The 21,958-nt window shown below is 42.7% G+C and overlaps 1 protein-coding gene across 1 annotated transcript in view; it reads left to right on the forward strand.

Moving 5' to 3' along the window:
• LOC131916435 (dedicator of cytokinesis protein 2) overlaps positions 1–21,958 on the forward strand; it is a 203,981-nt gene that overhangs the window by 166,125 nt on the left and 15,898 nt on the right. The window contains exon 26 of the mRNA XM_059269778.1: positions 6,706–6,854. Within this exon, the coding sequence (XP_059125761.1) occupies positions 6,706–6,854 (149 nt within the window). The remainder of the gene's footprint in view (positions 1–6,705; positions 6,855–21,958) is intronic.

The following is a 21,958-nucleotide window of genomic DNA, read 5'->3' on the forward strand; positions in this document are numbered from 1 at the left end:
GATGTGCTTCTGTATGTATATACACACAGCACACAGTAAACGATGTATGACATACATGTTACGTACAAAGGACACATACATATTACAGGCATATGTTATGTAACATAGAGACTGTCAGAGGTTTAAAATGTATCTATCTACAATCAGTGTGACTTGAGGGATACATCCGTATCGCTGCCTCTTAAAAGTTCCTGCAGCTTGGAGCTGGGGAGACGGTTCCAGGTCTGTAGGGGCAGAGACAGAGGATCCCAGTCTAGCCAGATTGCAATCTGAGCTCCAGGTGGAGAATGATACAGACAGATGATATTAACCTGGCAAGGGCACTTGTGCCCACACATGCACATGTATACCTAATCACACCACACACACACACATACACAGACATACACACACACACACACACACATACACACACACACACACACACACACACACACAGGATAGTGATAGGAGGAGGAAGGGGAAGAAGGAAGATCAGGCAGGGAGGGAGAAGTACAAAGTTCTGGCGAGTTGGTGTCAGTCTATTTTTTTCTACCATGGCTACGCTACTTTGTGAACTATCCAGTCATTATAGGGCTTCTGCTTGCAAAAATCCCTTTTTTTTTTTTTTTTTTTTTTTTTGGTTTTTCGAGACAAGGTTTCTCTATGTAGCTTTGCACCTTTCCTGGAACTCACTTGGTAGCCCAGGCTGGCCTCGAACTCACAGAGATTCACCTGGCTCTGCCTCCTGAGTGCTGGGATTAAAGGCGTGAGCCACCACCACCTGGCGCAAAAATCCCATTTTATGTTAACTATAAAATATATGTGATAGAAGCTTACAAGCCTTGAATGTTAAATCTATCTGATCAAAGTGGGAGTTTGTTTTGGAGTGTCAGTGGGTGTCTGGAATAAAGCTGGAGAATCATGTCTCTTCTGGAGGGTCCACTGCCGCCTAATTAGATCTGCTTCTGCTGAGATTTCTGAAGCCATTTTAGCCATTGCTGAGTTCTACGATCTCTAAATAGCCTGTGTTGTCTGGCTGGGGAGGCATATTTTGGCCCGTAGGTTCAAAGTGGGGAGATGTACATCATGGCAAGGGCTGGAGGGGGGAGTGATGATCTGGATGTAGTAATTAGGTGTGTTTTCTGGGAGTGATCCATGAGTTGCTACTGAAAAAATGAGTTGGGAGAGATGTTAGTAGAATTACACAAGAATTGTAACCTGATCTGGAATATAAAGTTTGTGAGTGGTTATTGATTTCCCTCAGTAGGTGGAATGTGTTTGCTCTGTGACACCCTGGCTGGAGCAGGGAGGTTGGGAGAACAAATTGCTGACTGTCAGAGTCGTGCTGTGTCTATAGAATGCCTCCTTCTCCTGTAACTGGTCCAGCCAGGTGGCCTTTCTTCAGGGACATCTGCAGATGGTCCGTAAGCCCAAGGGGAAAAGGCAGCTAAGGGAAGCCGTGCCCTGCTTACTGAGCTCAGCCCTGCCCAGTGGAGCAGGGGTTTTAATCAAGGGCTTTCCCAGTGCGCCAGAACACACTGGGGAGGCAGAGTGAGCCTTGACAACCAGAAGCCCTCTTGTTCCCCAAGAGGGTTAAACTGAGCTGAATTTGCCTCCCAGTCAATAGGAACTTGGCCAAAGCCCAATGAATTTCACCTTAAAGTCTGTGAAATATTGACCAGGATTGAAGAGACGTTTAACTAGTGCTGGGGACAAAGTGGAAGGCTGGCTTGGAATGAAATTACAGACACCACGGTCAGGCTTACAGAGCTGGGTAACCACCTGAAGACACAGCAGGACATAGCCATGTGCTGTGTCTAACCCCTTCCTCTGAGTTTACCAATCTCTAGAATGTTCCACAGACTCCCCACGGGATGGACTGAAGTGGTACCTGAGGTCAGAGACCAGCAAACTTTCTCTATTGGGGACACGAGGTGCCAGTCTTGCCTCCTTAGTTTATGAGAGATTTGTTTGCATTTTCTCTCTCTCAACCTTCTTTTCAGAAGAGAAGGGTCAGAGTTTCTTATTGTGTGTGCTGCACTATATCCAGAGGCTCCTGATGATACCCACTCTGTCTTAGAATGAGTGCACAGACATTGGCCTTGTGCTGGCACAGAGCTGGTACCACTCAGAAATCTGGAAGCCCATCTATGGGGAGAGGTTTAGAATGCATGATGATTAGCATCTGTTGTCTTCATTTGGACCTTGGCGCTACTTCCAGGGTGATCAGTAAGAATCACATTGTCTATCCAGTTCCAAAGATAATGACATAGTATGATTCCTGATAAGATAGAAACACATTCTAGGTGCTACAGGGACACAGGGGACGGTCACCCCAGTCAGAATGGAAGCACCAAGAAAGATGTCCTAGAGGATTTGACCTCTAAGTTTAGACCTAGAAGGCAAGGATCAGTCAGGTGAAGAGTATTCCTGTCAATGAAAGCAATGTGTAGAAAGATCCAGAAGTAAAGGACGGTGATGGGTGAGGTGGAGGAGCATCTGGAGAGGTGAAGAAAGGGTCTCACAAAGGGTCTGTAGCTGCACCAAAAGGGCTCTAAGACACCCTGAGAGCAATTGGAAGTCACTGAAGAATTTCTAGACTGCAGTGACTGTGTAGAGAGACGAGAGATAACTTAGGACATGTGACCCAGAACATGGAAACAGCTAATTCATGACAGGTTGGGTGTTGATGTTGAGAAAGGGATAAAAATCAAAGATGGTACCCCAGTTTGCTTGGTTGACTGTGACAGGGTTTTTTCTTCACTCTGAGAGGAAGCCGAAGAGGACAGGTTTGAGGGAAGATGTCACATGCAGATGTGGACCACTTTCCTCTGGAGCTCAGGCTGTGGCTGTGGCCACAGAAGCAATTTTGGCTCAATGCTCTTCAAGGTGGTTCTTCAAAGAGGGTGGAGACTGCCCTTCTCTCTCTCTCTCTCTCTCTCTCTCTCTGTCTCTGTCTCTCTCTCTCTCTGTCTCTCTCTCTCCCTCCCTCCCTCCCTCTCTTCTTTCTTTCTTTCTTTCTTTCTTTCTTTCTTTCTTTCTTTCTTTCTTTCTTTCTTTCTTTCTTTCTTTCTTCCTTTCTTTCTTTCACCGGCTGATGTTATACGGAACAAGTGAAGGAAAAGAAACTCTTATTTGAAGTATCCCTGGGTTATACCACACTGAAAAGGCACATCCCACTTCAAAAAGGCTGTGAGGTCAGGCAGGCGACACCACCCACCGTAGACCAAACTTTCTTGAGAAAAAAATGAAAACTGAGCCCAGGCATGCTGCATTTTTCTCCGCGGTCACTTGGACAAAAGAAACTTTCCATTAAAACACAGAGAATCGAGTAACTATGCCGACTCCTCAGTAGTGGTCTGAATTACAATTTGGACTTGACACCTGATGGCCAATCGCCCAGCCTTTGTCAGTGTGGGTACCTGAGGCAACCATCTCACATGGGATTCGGGTCTGTGATCCTCATTATCTCTGCCTACAAAGATTGATTTAAGGCTTTGCAAGATCTGTCTTTTAAACCATTTGTGTCTGTTTGCTTGACAATCAAGCAATGATATAGAAATGCTGCTTCCTGAAGCTTCACTAGCTAATGTAATTTCACAGCTCCAATTACTAACCAGAAAAAATTATTTCATCCCCGAACAGGGGAGCCAGACATTTCTGAGAAATCAGAGTTAACAAGAAGACAAAGTCTTTTCTGCAAAGTAGGCTGCAATATTGATGGCTTCCTCGGTGAGAATCTTGCTGAGTTTCAACATCAGCAGCCTCCATCATTCAGGGATGCTGGTCTTGCTAATATGTAAAGCCTACACCTTTCAGATGGATGGAGTGCTGCTTCTTTAGGGGTCTGATCTACTCTAGTGCAAATGTTCACCTGTCTGCCCTTCTGCCTGCCACTTCTGTGAACCTGTATTTTATGTGGTTGTAGAATTTTGTATGAAGCTTTAACGATGATTCGATTTAACAAAGGGTGTGTGACTGAGTTAGTTAAATTGCACAAATGGGTTAATCCTTTATCTGACTTGACGTCTTCTTGCAGGTCCGATTGATCTCATTTTACAAATGATTTTTAAGTTTTAAGTCACAACAGTCCTAACTCATTGGTTTTCCTAACCTATTCGCTTTTGGATCCTAAAGACTGAGCCAAGCACCTCATGTATACTAAGCACATGCTCTACTCAGCACTACATTCCCAGCCATAGTCATATTTTAAACTCAAGATAACTGGCCACTCTTCATCAGTCTTTTCCACCTTCCTTCAAGGTCTTTGGAGACCCTTAGCCTCAACAGAATACATTTGATGTCAGAAGTAGGAATCTGGTGTAACAATGAGGGACCAATGCACACGCCTGTTCTTATTGTCACACTGGTCCACTACAGTGGCAGCCCTGTGCTTTTCAGCTGCTCCAGCCATTCTATACAGTGCAGTGACAATGAATCTTCTCAAGGGGAAGTTTTGGGGACTCTCTCGTCCAGGCAGCTGTAGAGGAGGAAGACATTCTGCTGCGCTGTAGATCTCTGTTATGGATTTACTTGCAAAACTAACTTTTGAGGAGAAGGATGGTGCTCATCTTCTGATGGTTTAGAGACAGGAACAACTGCGAGGCATAACTGGGCCGTGGAGTATTCTGAAGTTGGAATTATCCATATTCTGAGCAAGGGCTTCCTGCCTGAAATGATCTTATTTGGTTTTCCTGTCGCATGTACTCTAACACCTGGGATTTCCTCTAACAAATCCAACGTTTTTAAGTTGCAAGTCAACATCCCTTTAAAAATGCATTTTGAAGCAAACATCTAAACAAACGTAGGACGCTTCTTCTCTGAATCTGCGAACAACGAAAACCTACTTTAGAAAAGTTACATCTAAACAAATGTATTCAGAAGATGAGCCTTTTGTAGACCCTGGAGAAGCTGCAGAGTTAGTCAACAGGGAGGGCAGAGCTAGAGTAGTTCTGAGGAGGGGATGGAGGTGAGGGTATGGCCTCCTCCATGCAGATGACAGCTGAGCTCCATGAGGTCTGGAATCTCTGTGCAATGACTCAGAGTACAGGCTGTGATCACTCGGGATCCATCACTTCCTACCTGTGCACACATGACATTGGCAAAATGAGGAGATAATATCACCTTCTCCTCCAGTGAACAGAAAGAGTAACTGAGTTAACTCTTGCCAAATATTCAAATGGTGCATTTAAACTTAGCATGCTGTAAGCACCCCATATGTGTTAGCAGTTAATAATGTCATCTGTTACCATTATAAATGGTCCCTGGAGATTCCCATGTCAGACACCACCATATTTAGGACTCAGTGCTCAGCCCTTATCCTAAGGAGTACAGACACCTTCCAACAGTTTCTCAGGGTTGGAGCCCATGGTGGGATGTCTTCCCCAGAGTCAGTCAGGGCGCTGGCCAGAAGAGAGGAGTGCAGATGTCAGGGTAGAAAACAAGAGGTGTGCTTTGTGTCTTTCCTCTTCACCTTGATTTAGCTTCTGCCCTTTCTTATTGTTCGTTACCTTGGTGGGATTTTAAGTACCTAGTGGGAAATAATCACGGCTCATCCTGTACCTTCAGAAACCTGGTGCCTCAAAAGATATAGGAAACGTTCAACATCTAGTTGTTGGATCGAATTTAAATGACATTCTGGTGTATATGATTCATGATTCATGTCTTAGCTCAAGTGGCATCTGACTGTGGATGATTTGAAACAATTTTGGATCTTTTTTTTTTCCCTTAAAGGTTTTGTTTTTTAAGGGAAATGTAGAGATAAAATTGTGTAAGACTTTAGAACACTCCAGAAACGTCCTGAGACAGCACAGTCAGGAGAGATCCTCTTCTCCACCAAAGTTCTAGTTTATTTCACTCTGAGGGCAATGTGCACAGGAGCCAAACGGAAGATTGTTCAGCGTTTGTATTGTTCTGTAATTTGAAAAATGTCCAGCAACAGGATTATGGCCAAATAAGAAAATATATCTGTGATGTGAGAATGTTATAGTAGTTAAATAATTAAGTTAATTGCTACACGTAAAAATATAAAAATTGCTCCAAGGAATATTGGTAAGTGAATGGTATCAAGGAGCTAAGCAACACCTGTAGCCATGCCTCGTTTTGAAAACAGATAGAGGCAGAGGACACTGTAGGATTTATTCTGCTATATACAAAAAGTCATATACAAAGATCATGATAGTTTATAACCACAATATGATATGAATTAAAGTAAACACAAAATGAAAATGAGACTAGGAGAATTTATACTGCAACATTTGCATATATGTATATGTATTTACATATGTATATGTATTTACATATTTAAACATAGAAAATAAAATAGCTAGTTGATTCTAGGGAATGAAGGACAGGGGAGAAACCAGATTTGTGAATTATATTCTAAGGAAATCTTACCCTAACCTTTAATACTTAATCTTTTTTACACAGAAAATATATTTGTTAATTATCACCTAATGAAAAAATTATATAAACTGTTATTTAAGTTCTGTAATAATTTAATTACAAATATATCATAGGGTATATCTACTATAATTATATATAGCACATTGTATTTATGACTGTATTGTAACATAAAGGTAAATGTTTTCATGAGAAATGATAAAGAACAAATGTATTTCCTATATTTATACATACATACATACATACATATTATATATATGAAGGAAAGAAAAGAACAAAACAGGAAGCCTATATACATGCCTGTCACTACTTTGCTTCCAGAATGCCGGGACATTCTGCTTCCTGTCATCACCAAAGAGCTGAAGGAGCTGCTGGAGCAGAGGGATGATGGGCAGCACCAGGTCTTGGAGAAGAAGTACTGTGTGGAACTGCTCAACAGCATCTTGGAGGTCCTTAGTTGTCAGGATGCGGTGAGTCCTCAGTATGCGATTGCTGCCCTGGGCTCAGATCTGGGCTCAGCTGATTAAGCTGTAAAATATTGATGCTTGGTGAAGATCATCTGAAATCTAAAGAGAGAAATCAACACCTGCTCGGCAGCTTGACTATTCCAGTGACGTATCTTTCATGGCTGTTAATGATGGAGCTGGGATAGACAGCAGTCAGGAGTGCACATTTTGTTATCCTGTGTCCTAGTGGACAGGTTTTCCCCCAAATGCAGCCATGAATATCATCATAGCCTTTCTAGGCGGTTTGCACATGCCTCATCTGTTTTTGCATCCCTAGTTTTCGGGGCTACCAAGGGGAGCTTCTTATGCTCATATGGACAAGAGAACAAGCTCGGTGACTTTCACCCCAAGGGGCTTGAGTTTTGTGTCTCAGAAGACCTCTCACAGTGATAGAAATAGTTAAGACTCTTCCTGGAGCTGGAGAGACGGCTCAGGGGTTAAGAGCACTAGCTGCTCTTCCAGAGGTCCTGAGTTTAATTCCTAGCAACCACATGGTGGCTCACAACCATCTGTAATAGGATCTGATGCCTTTTTCTGGCATGCATGTATATATGCAGAGCACTTATACATAAAATAAAAATAAATACAATTAAATAAAAAAAAGACTTCCTGCCTCAGCCAATTTCCCAGGCCCATGCTCCAGAGAAAGGGTGTGTGTGTGACTGTGGGAGGGACAAGGCTGAAACTGTGAAGCCAATGTGCATTTGATTGTCATTGTTCAGTCATCCAGGGACAAACTTGGAACCTAAAGGAAATGTCTCAATGGAGTAGACAGACCCTAGGAAGAGTGATGCAGGCTGAGAAGCAGTGCTGAGACACAGCTCAGACTTGCTGAGAACCTCAAGAGAGAGGAACGGGTTATTGCTTGGTTTGGCCTAAGTTTGTGTGGAAAGATCTCAATGTGCCCTGCCCTTATGTGGGACTGTGCTCAGAAGACTTAGACCTGAACAGTCAAGAAGTCTTTCCTAAGTATTTATGTAAACATTGCTCCTCACCACTTTCTCTTCCTGCAAAGTCCTCAGAGAAGAGCTTTCTGGATGAATTCTCTTCTGTGGTTTAAACCTTTGAAGGGTGATGTTTCTGTACTGCTTAGATCTCATAGTCAGCCATAATGATCGACCTCCCTATCGTGATTTCTCTTATTTCTCCCTTCTGTCTTTACCATCCTAATTAACAGTCTTCTGATCATTGGGTGAGAGCAGATCTTGCTTCATTTATTCACTCATCTATCATTCATTCATTTACTCGGGAAATACATGAAGTGCACAAGTGTGTGCTAGGCACTCAGGATACAGAGCATGAAATGGTTCCTCGGGAATGTCATTATAGAATGTAAATAAGCAACTGGAATATGCAGGCTTAGCATCTGTAACTTGAAATCCCAACTCTGAAATGCCCCCAGAATGAAAACTTCAAAGTGCCATGTGTTGAGGACATAGGTAGAAAGTTCTAGTCCTTGAAATTTTGTTTCATGCACAAATTAATATTATTACCAATTATTTATTATATAATAGATGATCCTTAAATTATGACCATTTTTGGTTAAAAAGTTTATGCTATGGTTAATAAAATTGCCTAAAATTATTTTCATTCTGTATATCTATCTAAAGTATGTGTGAAAAAGAGAAGAGTTTCATGCTTAGACACGGGTCCCAAACACAAGATATGTCATTGAATATATGGAATTAACATGTCCCTAAAATTGAAAAACAACTTGTAATGTCATCACTAAACTATATGATGCTAAATGTACTAGATCTCCCAAGGAGTGACTAAGTGTGTGTGTGGGAGCACTAGTGTATGGGGGGTTCATCTAGGGAGCATTCACAAAGAAAGTGAAACTTCAGCTGATGTTCAAAGGTTAAAAATAATTATGACTCTTGCTATTTACTGTTTGCTGGGCACTGTGGAAAATGCAATGCATGCAGTCTTATTAATCTGCTCCTAAGCAGTAAGGTTTGTTATTCCCATTTCATGAAAAACATTGAAATTCATAATCCATTAATATTTAAGGCCAGACAAGTAATTCAAGCTAAGATTCATCAGACTATGTGGTCTGTGTAATCATGGATGTGAAGACACAAGGGAATGCCATTTCCTCCTTTTTTACATCCTTGTTTCATGGCAAGAGAAGATGGACCCCGAGAGCTTGAATACAACAGTCCTTCCTGAGATGAGACCAGGCTGATAGTGTTTCTCAGTACATCTGCCTGCCAGCTGTTGAGCTGGCACTAGGCTTTGCCATTTAATCTTTATTGTTAAGTGTGTGTGTGTGTGTGTGTGTGTGTGTGTGTGTGTGTGTGTGTGTGTGTGTGGCTGGTCTTACAGTGTAAGGACATGGGAGCTGGCTCTTCATTTCTTTAGAACTATCTGAATGAATGTTTCTTTCTGTTGACTAGCCAATGTGCAGTGGTTCTTTACATTTCATAAATGCTTGGGAATTCATGGTTTGGGGAAGCACAGTTATGACGAGCATTCCTATTCCTCTTACTCCTGGTGTAGGCAGTGCCCAGTTCTTTTGTACAGCAGCCACTGAAGCTCCATCCACCTCAGGAGAATGGTGCTCTACATATTGTCATCATCATCATTTTGCAACTTCAGTGACATTGCAGACCCTGCCTCCCTCCTGTGAGAGGAGGCTGCTGTCTCACCCAGCCTCAGGACTCAGGGCTTCAAAGCCTTCAGGGAGTAGGAGGCCCTTGAGTAACTCCTGGACTCAGCGTGTAGGAGGTGTGCTGTCTCCTTCACAGCCCAAGTCACTTTGGTAATGAGATCTGACTAGAGATGTAGCCCACTCCTCTCTCAGGATAAGCGGTTGTCTGGTAGATGAGTTATCCAATGATATTATCACCACTGAGTCGGTGCAAGATTCTAATTTGGTAAGCTTCACACACCTCCAGTTTATGAAGGTAAAAATGTGTCTCTGCTGAACATTTTCTTCTAAGACTCTGGTTTTGAGCACACTGAGCCGGGGCTGCACATCAGAAATCCCCAACTACTTAATTGAAATCTCTCTCATTCTAGTTGATTGTGCCACTCAGGGCCACTTCACCTGGGGAGATTTTGAAGGATGACAATGCTGAGCCCCAGCCCAAGCACTGTGATTTCATTGCTAAGGGACCAGAGGAGGCATTGCAGTGAGAAGTTTGTAATGAATGAATGGCCGGCCAAGGGCCATGGTTCCCCGTGCAGAAGGTCTCCATCTTAAGCTTACACTCTGGTGGTCTAGAGGAACATTGAAGCATGGTTTGATCATCAGTTCTGGAGACTGGGATCTGGTACTCAATTGCTTGTTTCTTTCATCAAGTGCCCAGGTGACTTCTATGCTGCTGGGCTGAAGATCATACGGGAATGTGTCCAATTTCACTTTTCTTCACTATTTCCTTGAATTAGAATGGTGGTTCTCAACCTTCCTAATGCTGTGACCCCTTAATACAGTTCCTCATGTGATGACTCCCAACCATAAAATTATTTTTGTGGGTACTGCATAACTGTACTTTTGCTATTGTTACGAATCATTATGAAAAGATCTGGTAAGTGATCCCCAAAGGGATCATGACCCATGGGTTGAGAATCACTGAACTAGAGAACTAGCTAGGCTCCTTCTCACTTCTTTACCTCCTTAATTCAAGAGCGCTATCTAATACACATTTAATAAGCCACAGGGTAGCAAAGGCTCCCAACCCATTCATCCCACTCAGGAATTCATTCTGGCAGGTTAGCAGTGACATGGAGTGTGCAGAGACCCGACTTTGAAAATCCAGACATATGAACAACAGGATTTTATGCAGACATTTTCAAAAATGAAATTATGACATTTGGAGGAAAGTGGATGCAACTGGAAATCATTATGTCAAGCAAAATAAGCCAGACTCAGGAAGATGAGTGTGCACGTACTTTCTCATATGTAGAACCTAAGTTTAAAATTATATATACATATGTATCACTTTACATTTATGCTTATATATGTGCTTGTAGGTTACAAAGCTAAAAAGGGGATCATGATGAGGGAGGAGATCTTACGGAAGTTTGGAAATAGAGAGGGTAATGGATTGTATGTAATAGGAAAGCAGATGTGATTAACTAGGGGAGGGAGAGCTGGAGATGGGAGGGGCCACAGGGCAGGGCAGTGGGGGAGTGGAGCGAATGGGAACAGTATATAATAACACAGGTTTGAAGGCGAGACCCATTACTTTGTATGCTCACATACCAAATCAATTTAGAAGAAGGGGGAGGGAAGGAACCCAGACCACGGGATATCATGTTTGTTTTGCACAGTTGCCAACTTCCCAACACTTGGACTTTGGAAACACATTTAGAACAGCCACTGAGAGCAAATGTCCTGAATTTTCCTTCTGCTACTTGGACCTGCTATACTCATAGTAGAACAGCCAGTTATTACTGATTCTTAGTTGATGCCATGCAGTAATTCCTTACCAGTCCAGGCTTGGACAATGACCGCTGGCTGGAACTATTTCTGGGGAAGAACCATGTGTGTAAGTGCGGCAGTTAGAGTGTCCTGTGGGACGACAAGTTTCCCTTTGAGGCTGGCACCTGTGTTTGGAGGATGGGAAAGGATGCTTATCTTTAGTTGTCGCTGTTGGAGTAATTACAGTGCCACCCAGGAGGCCTACCAGGTTCTCTGTAAGCCTGGGTGGCTTATGACTCAGGGCAAGCTGTCTGTCTTAGCCTGGGTAGAGGGTTTTAATTATTGTCTATATAAACGATAGTGTTAAATTTCCTCACACAGCTGCCATACTTTGCCTTAGCATATGAAAGGTGCTGGTTCAGGTGAGGAAGGAGCAGCCTGACTTCTATTCCCATTAACTCCCCTTTCTCTTTGTCACTGAGCAAGTTGGGCTGTCAGCTCCAGTGACCCCCAAAGGTGGCTTTCCAGGGACTCATTCTGTACCCCATAGCCTTCTGAGGAATTCATACAATTGAATTTTGTACCTGAACTTGATGGAGTTTTAGTTTTTTTTCTCTCTCTCTCTCAAACCAGGGTTTTCATTTTTACATCCTATTCCATGAGGAGAAAGGAGGGTGACCATTTTATACCTCACATAGCAATCAAGTGGGTAAAGATGAGTTTGCATTCTCAAAATGGAAAAAGGTTGTTCATACCTGAACCGTGGAGCTAGGGGTGCCTAGAATCACCAGTTAAGAAAAACGGAAGGTGTGGTGACCTATACCTTTAATCCCAGCACTGGGCAGACACAGGCAGGAGGGTCGCCTGCAAGTTCAAGACCCATCTGGGATGCAAACTGAAGCCCTGTCTCAAAGTATCTTTTAAAGATGGGTTGTTTTTTTTTTTTTAGTCTGTTGAGTGCACCTGGGTGTGGGCATGAAGAAGGTGTTAATGCCAGTCCAGTGCCATGTGAGCCTTTGGCTTCTCATCAGCTTCAACACTGGGACGGAGAAATTCTGCATGCGCAGCTTCTCTTACCCAGAGGGCCCTTCCAAGTCCTCATTCCTTCTCTGTGGGGAGGACCTCAAATTCCTGTCAGCTGAGGTAGATCATTGACTCTACTCTGATAAAAAAGATAAAGAAATAATAGGATAAATGGGTAAATCACTGAATCTACTCTAAAAAGAAAAAGGGGAAGATATAAAAATGACAAAAAGGAAGATTACTGAATCTATTATGAAAAAAGAGAATATGAATATGATAAGATAAAAAGGTCAATTTTTGAATCTACTTTTAAAAAGGAACGACTTGTTTTAAATAGGATAAGTAATAAATTTTTTTTTGTCTGAGTTTATCAAATGTTACTGGACTGGACATTGTTAATATATATAATGGAGTTTTTGTCTGAATCTGTCAAATGTTAGTGGATTAGGCATTGTTAATGTAATTCTTGACTGTATATATTGTATACACTTATTGAATAGTTTTTCTTGTATTAGTTATAAGCTTTTTTAAATTTTAGACAAAAAAGGGGAAATGTGGTGGTATTGTGTTCCCCAAAATATTGTGCACCCTAATAAACTTATCTGGGGTCAAAGAACAGAACAGCCACTAGATACAGAGGCTAGAAAATGGTGGCACTCACACCTTTAATCCTATCACTTGGGAGGCAGAGATCCATCCAGATCTCTGTGAGTTTAAAGCCACACTGGAAACAGCCAGGCATGGTGACTCATGCCTTTAATCCCAGGAAGTGATGGCAGGAAGCAGAAAGGTACATAAGGTGTGAGGACCAGGAATGAGAGCTGGTTAAGCTTTTAGGCTTTTGAGCAGCAGTTCAGCTGAGATTCATTCTGGATGAAGACTCAGAGGCTTCCAGTCTGAGGAAATAGGATCAGCTGAGGAACTGGCAAGGTGAGGTAGTTGTGGCTTGTTCTGCTTCTCTGATCTTCCAGCATTCACCCCAATACCTAGCTCAGGTTTGTTTTTATTAATAAGACCCTCTAAGATTCTTGCTACAGTCAGCTTAGAGATCTTCAGTGTTTTCTCCCTTCATCTCCACTCACCGCCATCCCCAGGTAGAATGAAAAACTTTCTTATCTTCAATTCTGCATTTTTCCTGTGTGTTGTCTGAGATATTCATGTACCAACTCTTTTATGTTACATTCTTCTGCATCTCTCCCCAGCCAGGCTTGGAGCACAGATGCTCAGAGTACAAGCCTCACCCTCCATGTCACCATGGGCCAGTCCCACCTCACTCCATCATTCTGCTCAAGTCTGAAGCTTCCTAATTTGTACTGTTTCCTTCCTCAGTTCTAAGTCCTCTTAGCGTCACATGAAATTGGCCGTTGCTCTTGCCTACCTAAATCCTACCTAAGCCTACTTCTGAAGTCACATAAATGCCACCATCCTTGGGGAACCTTCTCTAATCCTCCTCCCCTCTTCTGCTGTGGTCCCGGGAGCCAGTTACCTGCTGCAGTATGTACTTGTGTGGTCATACTCTGAGGACTAGCCTATCTGCTGCAGGGCTGAGGTGGCCTGAGGTAGAGACCAGCTGTGTTGACCTCTACTGCTGCCAGCCCAGCAGTGAATGGTCCCTGAGGCTTCCCCGGGAGGAAGGTGTGCTAAGTGCTGCACATGCCCTCTCAAGCAATGATGGGCCCCAAATCTCCCCACGAATGTTCTGGTGCTGGAGGGTCATTTTTTTTTTTTTTTGCTCTCTTTGGAGGTCATTGGCAAAGGGGTCCAATTAATCCCAGCTTCCCACTGGTCTGCATGAGACCTCCTGTTTTGTCAAAACCAAGTTTTTATTCAATTGATTTTAGAGAACTTAATTGGTTTTTTATTAGTGGAGCAGCCAGTGTTCTTTCTCAACATTAGAAGAAATCCCACTGGGTGTGGCTGAACAGCTGGTTTGTGCAGAGTAGCCTGGGCTGCCTTGGAAACAGAATGATGCATAATGCTGGTTGTTTATTATGACACTTCTTTAGGTAAGGATTAAAATGGGGTGGGGTGGGAACTTTTATGAAAACTCACACTTAGCTGAGCCCTTTCCAGTTGGTTGTTCTGACTCTCCTAGTTGTTGCTGGAGAATTTCTCTCCAGCTCCCACAACCAAGTCCGGCCAGTCTCAGAGCCCACTTATAAAATAAACACACAGACTCTTACATTATTTAAACTGCTTGGCCATTAGCTCAGGCCTGTTATTGTCCAGCTCTTACTCTTATATTTAGCCCATTTCTATTAATCTTTACTTTGCCACGTGGCTTGTGGCTTACCGGTACTTTACATCTTCCTTGTCCTGATGGCGGCTGGCAGTGTCCCCCTCTCAGCCTTCCACTTCCCAGAATTCTTTTCCTTGTCCCGCCTATACTTCCTGCCTAGCCAATGGCCAATCAGTGATTTATTTACTGACCAATCAGCAACACACTTGACATACAGACCATCCCACAGCACTTCCCCTTTTTCTTTTCTTAAAAAGGAAGGTTTTAACTTTAACATAGTAAAATTACATATAACAAAACAATTATCAAGCAAGAATTACAGTTACAATATTAAAGAAGAGATCCTATCTATCTTATATTTGTAAGTTTAAGGTTTTATATCTAACTTATCTTTTATTATAACTAAGGAAAATTGTAAGTATCTAGTCTTTAACCACATCAAAGACCTCAGAAGGATATACTACTACCTGAGAAATGGAGAAGGATATAAGCAACTTTTAGGAGTCTTGTAGGGTAGACAGAGACAGCTGGCAGCCTGGACAGTCATTCAAAGTTCTCTTGTAAAGTTGGGGCATCTGTCTTCAGCCCACAGGCCTAGAGTCTCTTATTCACTTTTCTCTGTGTCCTGTAGAATGTCTGGCAGTTTTCTCTGCAAAGCAGGAACCTGAAGGGCCATTTTGTCAAGCAAAGTTCAGTGGTCACCTTTCTATGGGTCCTGCATGTCCAGTTGATCAAGCAGTCCAGGCAAGAACAGTTTCTTGCCCAAATGGCTATTTTTGTCAAGGTGAAGATAAACTCCGTATGGAGTGTCTTCGATGCCCATCTTCCTCTCTGAAGTAAATCGGTGCTGTCAGGAGCAGACATGTCTCACTGTCCAGAAAGTCTAAATTTTTAAAACATTTTAAATGCCATATTCTGTAGGTCTTTGAAGTGTTTGAAGACTACCTATCTATCTGAAATATAACTATATATACCTAGAAGACTTAACTAACATGGCTACAAATATTATCATAGATGACTAATTATTAATCTATTTTTTAATTATCCATTATAATTTTAAATGAGTTACATAAACATAATACCTCAAACAAGAATAGAAATATATATACAGTATAACAAAATTAAGTTTAAATTTGTATCAATAAACTAAAATCTATAGCAATGTAAAACATTTTAAAAAAGTTGTTACTCTTTAAAAGTAGGTTCATTAATCTACCCTTTCATCCTATCATATCTAAACTATCCCCTTTTTTTCTTTAGAAAGAGATTGTATTTATAATCAACCTGCTTTAAATAAAAATATTGGTTTTTCTCTGTCCCACACCAGAGGGCTCTTCTGATTTGGGACACAAGAATCTCTTAACCATTTTTTTTTTTTTTTGGCAATATGTCTGGGTTTAGAGGGGGAGTGAGCCAATTCCATCTCTAAAGCCAGCTTGGTATATTTGGGAATTTGGGCGTAGCTTCTCTTACTACTTCCTGCTGGAGGGGGGCGCTGTATCTTATGGGGACACGAAGAAAATTTTAGGATCATGGAGTAGTCCATGAGGCTGTATCGTCTGAGCCAGTTGCCTTGAAACCATTCTGGATGTTGAATCATCTGGGCCATGGTGTCACTGGAGACCTTTCAGGGGGTCTTGGCTGGTCAAACCTGATGTATCTTAATCTGGAACAAATCCATAGTCTCTGGCTTTCTGTGGAAACAAGAGCAGAGACTCTTTTCCAAAGCAACATATCCTTATATCCAAATTTTGAAGTCAAGGTACCTTTAAAATATACATTTTGGCATAACTCAACAGCTTTTACAATCAAATGTTTTTCTGCAGTTACGAATATCAAAGAGAACATAATCCAGATTCTCTGTGTGGTAGTCATCTTTACGTGGCTTATTTTTTTATATTAGCTTGAGCCTATTGCTTTTAAACTGCAGCCTTCTAAGCCTGAAATGGCGCAGTGGCTGCTGGCTCCGCCCACTTCAGCTTCCCAACATGGAGGCGGTCCGCTTTCCGCCAGCTCTGGGAGCCATAACTCTCAGAAATAGTGGGTCTACACTTTTACCAAAGTAGCGTGTAGCCCAGAAACCTCTTTTTTTTTGTTTTGTACTAGCAAAGGCTAAATTCACCACACAGTTTAATGTGTTACTTGCAGAGGCCTCATTCCCACCATACTGCAGGTCGAGAGCGCACGCTAGGAACCCGCCAGTAGCTCAAACCCGCAGCTGCCGCTTATTTGAGAGAGACAATTAGGAAGCTGTTTTTAGGTCCGTTTTAGAATCTTTTTTCTAAGTTTTTAGGTGGAAACTCTTGCCACCACGTTGGACGCCATTTGTTGCTGGAGAATTTCTCTCCAGCTCCCACAACCAAGTCCGGCCAGTCTCAGAGCCCACTTATAAAATAAACACACAGACTCTTACATTATTTAAACTGCTTGGCCATTAGCTCAGGCCTGTTATTGTCCAGCTCTTACTCTTATATTTAGCCCATTTCTATTAATCTTTACTTTGCCACGTGGCTTGTGGCTTACCGGTACTTTACATCTTCCTTGTCCTGATGGCGGCTGGCAGTGTCCCCCTCTCAGCCTTCCACTTCCCAGAATTCTTTTCCTTGTCCCGCCTATACTTCCTGCCTAGCCAATGGCCAATCAGTGATTTATTTACTGACCAATCAGCAACACACTTGACATACAGACCATCCCACAGCACCTAGTGTTTTTTTTTTTTGTTGTTGTTTTTTTTTTTTTGTTTTGTTTGGGGGAGAAAAGGTCTCTTTAGGGATTATTATTATTATTATTATTATTATTATTATTATTATTATTATTATACTGCACTTAGTATTGTTGACTGTTTGGCATGCTCATTGGGCTCCAGGCAGGAGCCTGGTTCTGACCAATGGCCTTCTTTATTTCCACCTAATAATTCTTACATTTTTATCCTCATTTTCTATTCCCACTTCTCAGAGAACCCAGTGCTCCGGGCAACCTGCCTGGAAGAGGGTCAAAAGAGGCCACTGCTGCCTTTTGTCATTACCATCTAATTCCCTGGAATCAATACCACCCCGCCAAAGCAGCAAGGGTTACTTCTAACCTACCTGCCCCCTTCCCAGTATTCAAATTAAAGGCACGGAGACAAAGTTTGTTGAAATTCTTTTGTCTGTGGGGCATTCCAATAGAGCAGCGCATGGTGGCCAGACTCCAAGCTGAACACTTGGGAACCCCGGTGCCTCTTCCCCCCCTCACTCTTCTTCCACTTCCTTGGTATGAAATGTGCCCTCCCCAGGCTGCTGCAACGGTTGTCCTGAAAGGATAACACAACTCTTGTTTATCTGTGTCTGTCACGTGCCAAATGGGGTTCATGATGCTCCTTATGCTACTGAGGAAGCTAAGCCTCAGAGAGCAGTGAGTTATCATTCCAACTATGACTCCACCAGGAGGAAAATTCTCTCACCCCCAAGTCACAGCTTATCCCTTTGCCCCCCACCACTGCACACTGACATTGCTGTTTCTCTAGTATTCTTGCCCTAGAGGTCAGTGATCATACTTTGGAGCTTATTCCATGGATAAGCTCATGGCTTATTCCACTAGTGTTTGGACTGACTGTTCTTAGTATGTGCAACATGGTGCCACCCACTAGGTTAGGAAGGAAGTCCTACCTTTGCTTTTTATCTGGAGTCCTGGAAAACCATCAAAGATCTCATTAAAAATGGGACACAGTCCCCAGCAGGGTCTGGATTACAGTAATGAATGCCTGTGGAAAGAGCCAGCATATTCCAGGCCTATAACCTGCTCTCTGTGATGCTTTCCTTCTTCCTTGGTGTCCCCTGTTCCTCCTGTGCGCCTACACTAGCAAGCTGCTTTGAAAACAAACCTAGAATCCTTTTAAGGTCAGCAAAAGGGCCAAGCAGCCTGCCATGGGCATGACAGACAGGGACTGAGCCCAGGGAAAACTGTAGCCTGATTAGCCTGGAAGGCGAGCTCCAGGCCAGAACTGGTGGTGGCAGATGTTTTGGTCCCTCTCTGGCTGGTAGGAGGCTTGCCAAGGAGCAGCAGATGTTGCTTCTGGGTACAGCTTTCGGTGGCAGGGCTCAGTCCATCGGGGGATCCTAGAGGGAAATGTCATGCTGCTTTTCAAGGGCTCCTTTGGAGCATTCCAGATCCCCTGGGCCTTATGAAAACCATTGTACCAATTGTGGTATCTTGGAATTCACTTATACCAATTCCCGGGTGTCAGAGGTTGACTTCTTAGGAATTTTATGAGACAATTGCTAAGTAACTGCCTTGATTAAACATTTATTTAAGTCTGTAATTAAATGGGTCACCTTAAAATCAAAAGTAGTAGATACTCAAAGCATTCCTAATTAGCTTGTAAGGTTTTATTCTTACCTATGCACTTAAAATTATTTATACCTATTGTATCTGAGTGGCAGAAATTCGATGGAATGTTTGGTTATTGTGCCTAGAAATCAACCAGGAAGAAAGTATTTAAAACAAACAAACAAACAAACAAACAAAAAGGTGGGAGTAAACAAGTAAACATTCTATATCATGGCCAGCATTTGAAACTACGTTTCCCAGGGATGCACTTCACAAAAGTCTATTTTTATACCACTGCCAAGGATCCAGATGGGTTACCCCAAACCAGAAAAACCTCAAAGCCTGTGGGTGCTGCCTAGGTGCTACCATTCTGACCCCAGTGGCTCTGAATTTGATGGTGTGCTGTGGTCCTCATAGGATTGGTGGGAAAGATTGCCTTCTGGGGATGTATTGATTTGAAGACAAACTGAACATCCAACCTTAGGCCAGGGAGGGGACACATGGCTCATTTCTTGTGACAGTGCATATTGATTGGTGATGGCTTCTTCCCCAAGAGTGCTGAGGATTTTGAAGTCTTGTGTAGGCCACTGCAAAAAAAAAAAAAAAAAAAAAAAAGCCTAGAGAGTGGGGAAGGAGCGGGGGGGGGGGGGGGGGGGACAGTGGATTTGCTACATCTCCTCTGGAGGTCTGAACCTATGGCTGTGGGAAAGGCAGCTTTTATTGGGCATTATCTTTACCCTTAATGACAGTGTAGAAGTTGATCTTTTGATTAAGTGAGCACCAGTGAATTCATTGTTAACAGGAAGATCCAGCAATGGGTCCTAAAGAAATGAACAAAAGTATGAGAAGCAGAATATTTGAGGAGTCTTAAAGCATTTTCCTTAAGTGTGTATTTTTTTAATGGTAGGGAGAAGCACTAACTTCAGAGTGGAGGAACCAGACAGACATGACTAGTAGAAAACAAACCTGAAGGACCAGACAGACATGATTAGTAGAAAACAAACTCTGGCTCCAGTTTTTCTTATAGTTCTCTGGGAGCACGAGACACTTTTGATTCCAGGTTGGAGGGATGCGTCCCCACAGACTAGGTAAGCAATAATTCATGCAACAAACACCAACTTGGTATCCCCTCACTCTGACCCTGTCTACCTGGAGGTCGAGTGCTATCCCTCAGTCCTTGTCTGTCCAACTTCTGGAGCTAGTTGCTTTACTTGAGTTTCTGACTGTTAGATAACTTGGGGTTACCTAACATCCTCCTTTGATTCAATTGATATCCTGGAGCAGCTCCCAGGACTCAGGGAGACTCTTGTGTTTACTGGCTTATTAAAAGAGATGATGGATTCATATGGGGGACCTATGGGAAATTCATTATGGTCCCCCACTCTAAGACAGGAATATTGGGGAGTGTGGTGGTTTGAACGAGAATGGCCCCATAAGCTCATGTACCTGATGCACAGCACTAGAGAGTAACTGAGAAAGGGAGGTTTGGAGTTTCCGTGACCAGTCTCTGAAAAGAGGGAGCCTAGATTCTGTGCCCTGACTGATGGAGGAAACCACAGCTGAAAAACACCCAATTCATATCATATTGTTGTATAAGATATTCATCAAGTGAAGAAGGAGGGATTACAGGCAGGGAAACGGACTAGCCAGCATCACGTGCCTCGCTGTAGGATACACTGAGTAGGGCATATCACTTCTCTGGGAGCCTTGCCCAGACAACCTTCACCTAACAGCAAGCTAGTAAAGGAGACTAGGCTGAGGAGGACAAAGTCATTGCTAGATTAGTGTCTACAGAAGTTGAGTTCCCAAAGTTGGTGAAGGTTGAGGTACTGGCACAGACTGGAGAGGCTTTAGGGAACAGTCACCATGGGCCCTTGAGTGGGCTCCTGGGCCAGAAAATGGACATTTAGAGCAATAATGGGAAAAATTACAGCAAAACCTACAGTTAGATAATAGTACCCTCTTTGTACAACATCTTAGAGGGGATACTGGGCCAAGGTGAGAGAGAAACTCTATTTGTAACTTTTCTGTAAACCTAATGTTATTTCCAAATGGAAACATTTTAAAATGTATAAGTATTTAAGTGGTGACTCGTTACAGACGAGGAGCCCAGAGAGTAGGACTTCAGGTCACCTGTCCCAGTGTGGTAGATAAAGGCTTTCTCAGTTTATAGGTTAAAAACAACAGAATCTACTACCTAAGGGCAAAGCTTATTAGGGGACTGCATTAGCAAAATGGCCATTGGCTACTGAGATCATGAGGGGGCCAATGGAGTTTCCTAGTGACGCACACAGTTAGGTAGCAGATTAGAGAACACTTACCTAAGACTGAGCTGGGACCAGTGACTTGAGGTGCATATGACTACTGCCTGTTCCTGACTTCCCATGCTGCAGCATGTCACATGGGCTATTTGACAGCCACATCTGTACTGCAATTCCTAAGCAAGAATGTTCAGCTTGAATGCTACCTGCTCTTTGCCTGACAGACTCAGAAAATGGGGGATTTGGCTTCATTTTCCAGATGGTCATTGGGTCATTTGTTCTTCGGAGATCTACTTAGAAAATAAGAAGACAGCCCTTGGTGATGTTTGACTAGGACTCTCCGATAAAGTTAATAATCCAATGTGCTCTGTCTCATCAGCACCATCTCACAATGCTTCCTGAAGTGTTCTGTGCTGTTTTTAATCTCCCATGACCAAAGTTTGAAAGACTTCTTTGCCTACAGCCACGGTGGGCTCTCCACCTCTACTCCACTCTTTCCTCAGCTCCTCTCCCTTCTTGTGTCTCTAGCGTCAAGGACAGTGTGACAGAAGTGAGCCACATGCCTGGGGATGCAAAGTGTAAGTAGGCACCAGAATTTGGTAGCGTAGAAAAAGTGCAGTGTGGTGGCACACTCCTATAACCTCAGCACTTGAGAGACTGAGGCAAGAGAATCACTACAAGTTTCAAGCCAGCCTGAGCTCAGAGAGAGACCCTATTTCAAAAACACACACCAAAAGTAAAAAACAACTTTTAAAAGAAAAAAAACTTAAATATTGATACAACAGTTAAAACATCAATATTAACAGTATTTTTCATCATGCATTTTTTCTTACTTTTAAATTAAAAAAATAGTACATTAGATTTTGTT

This window comes from Peromyscus eremicus, chromosome 8a (assembly GCF_949786415.1).
Source record: "Peromyscus eremicus chromosome 8a, PerEre_H2_v1, whole genome shotgun sequence".
Lineage (NCBI taxonomy): Eukaryota > Metazoa > Chordata > Mammalia > Rodentia > Cricetidae > Peromyscus > Peromyscus eremicus.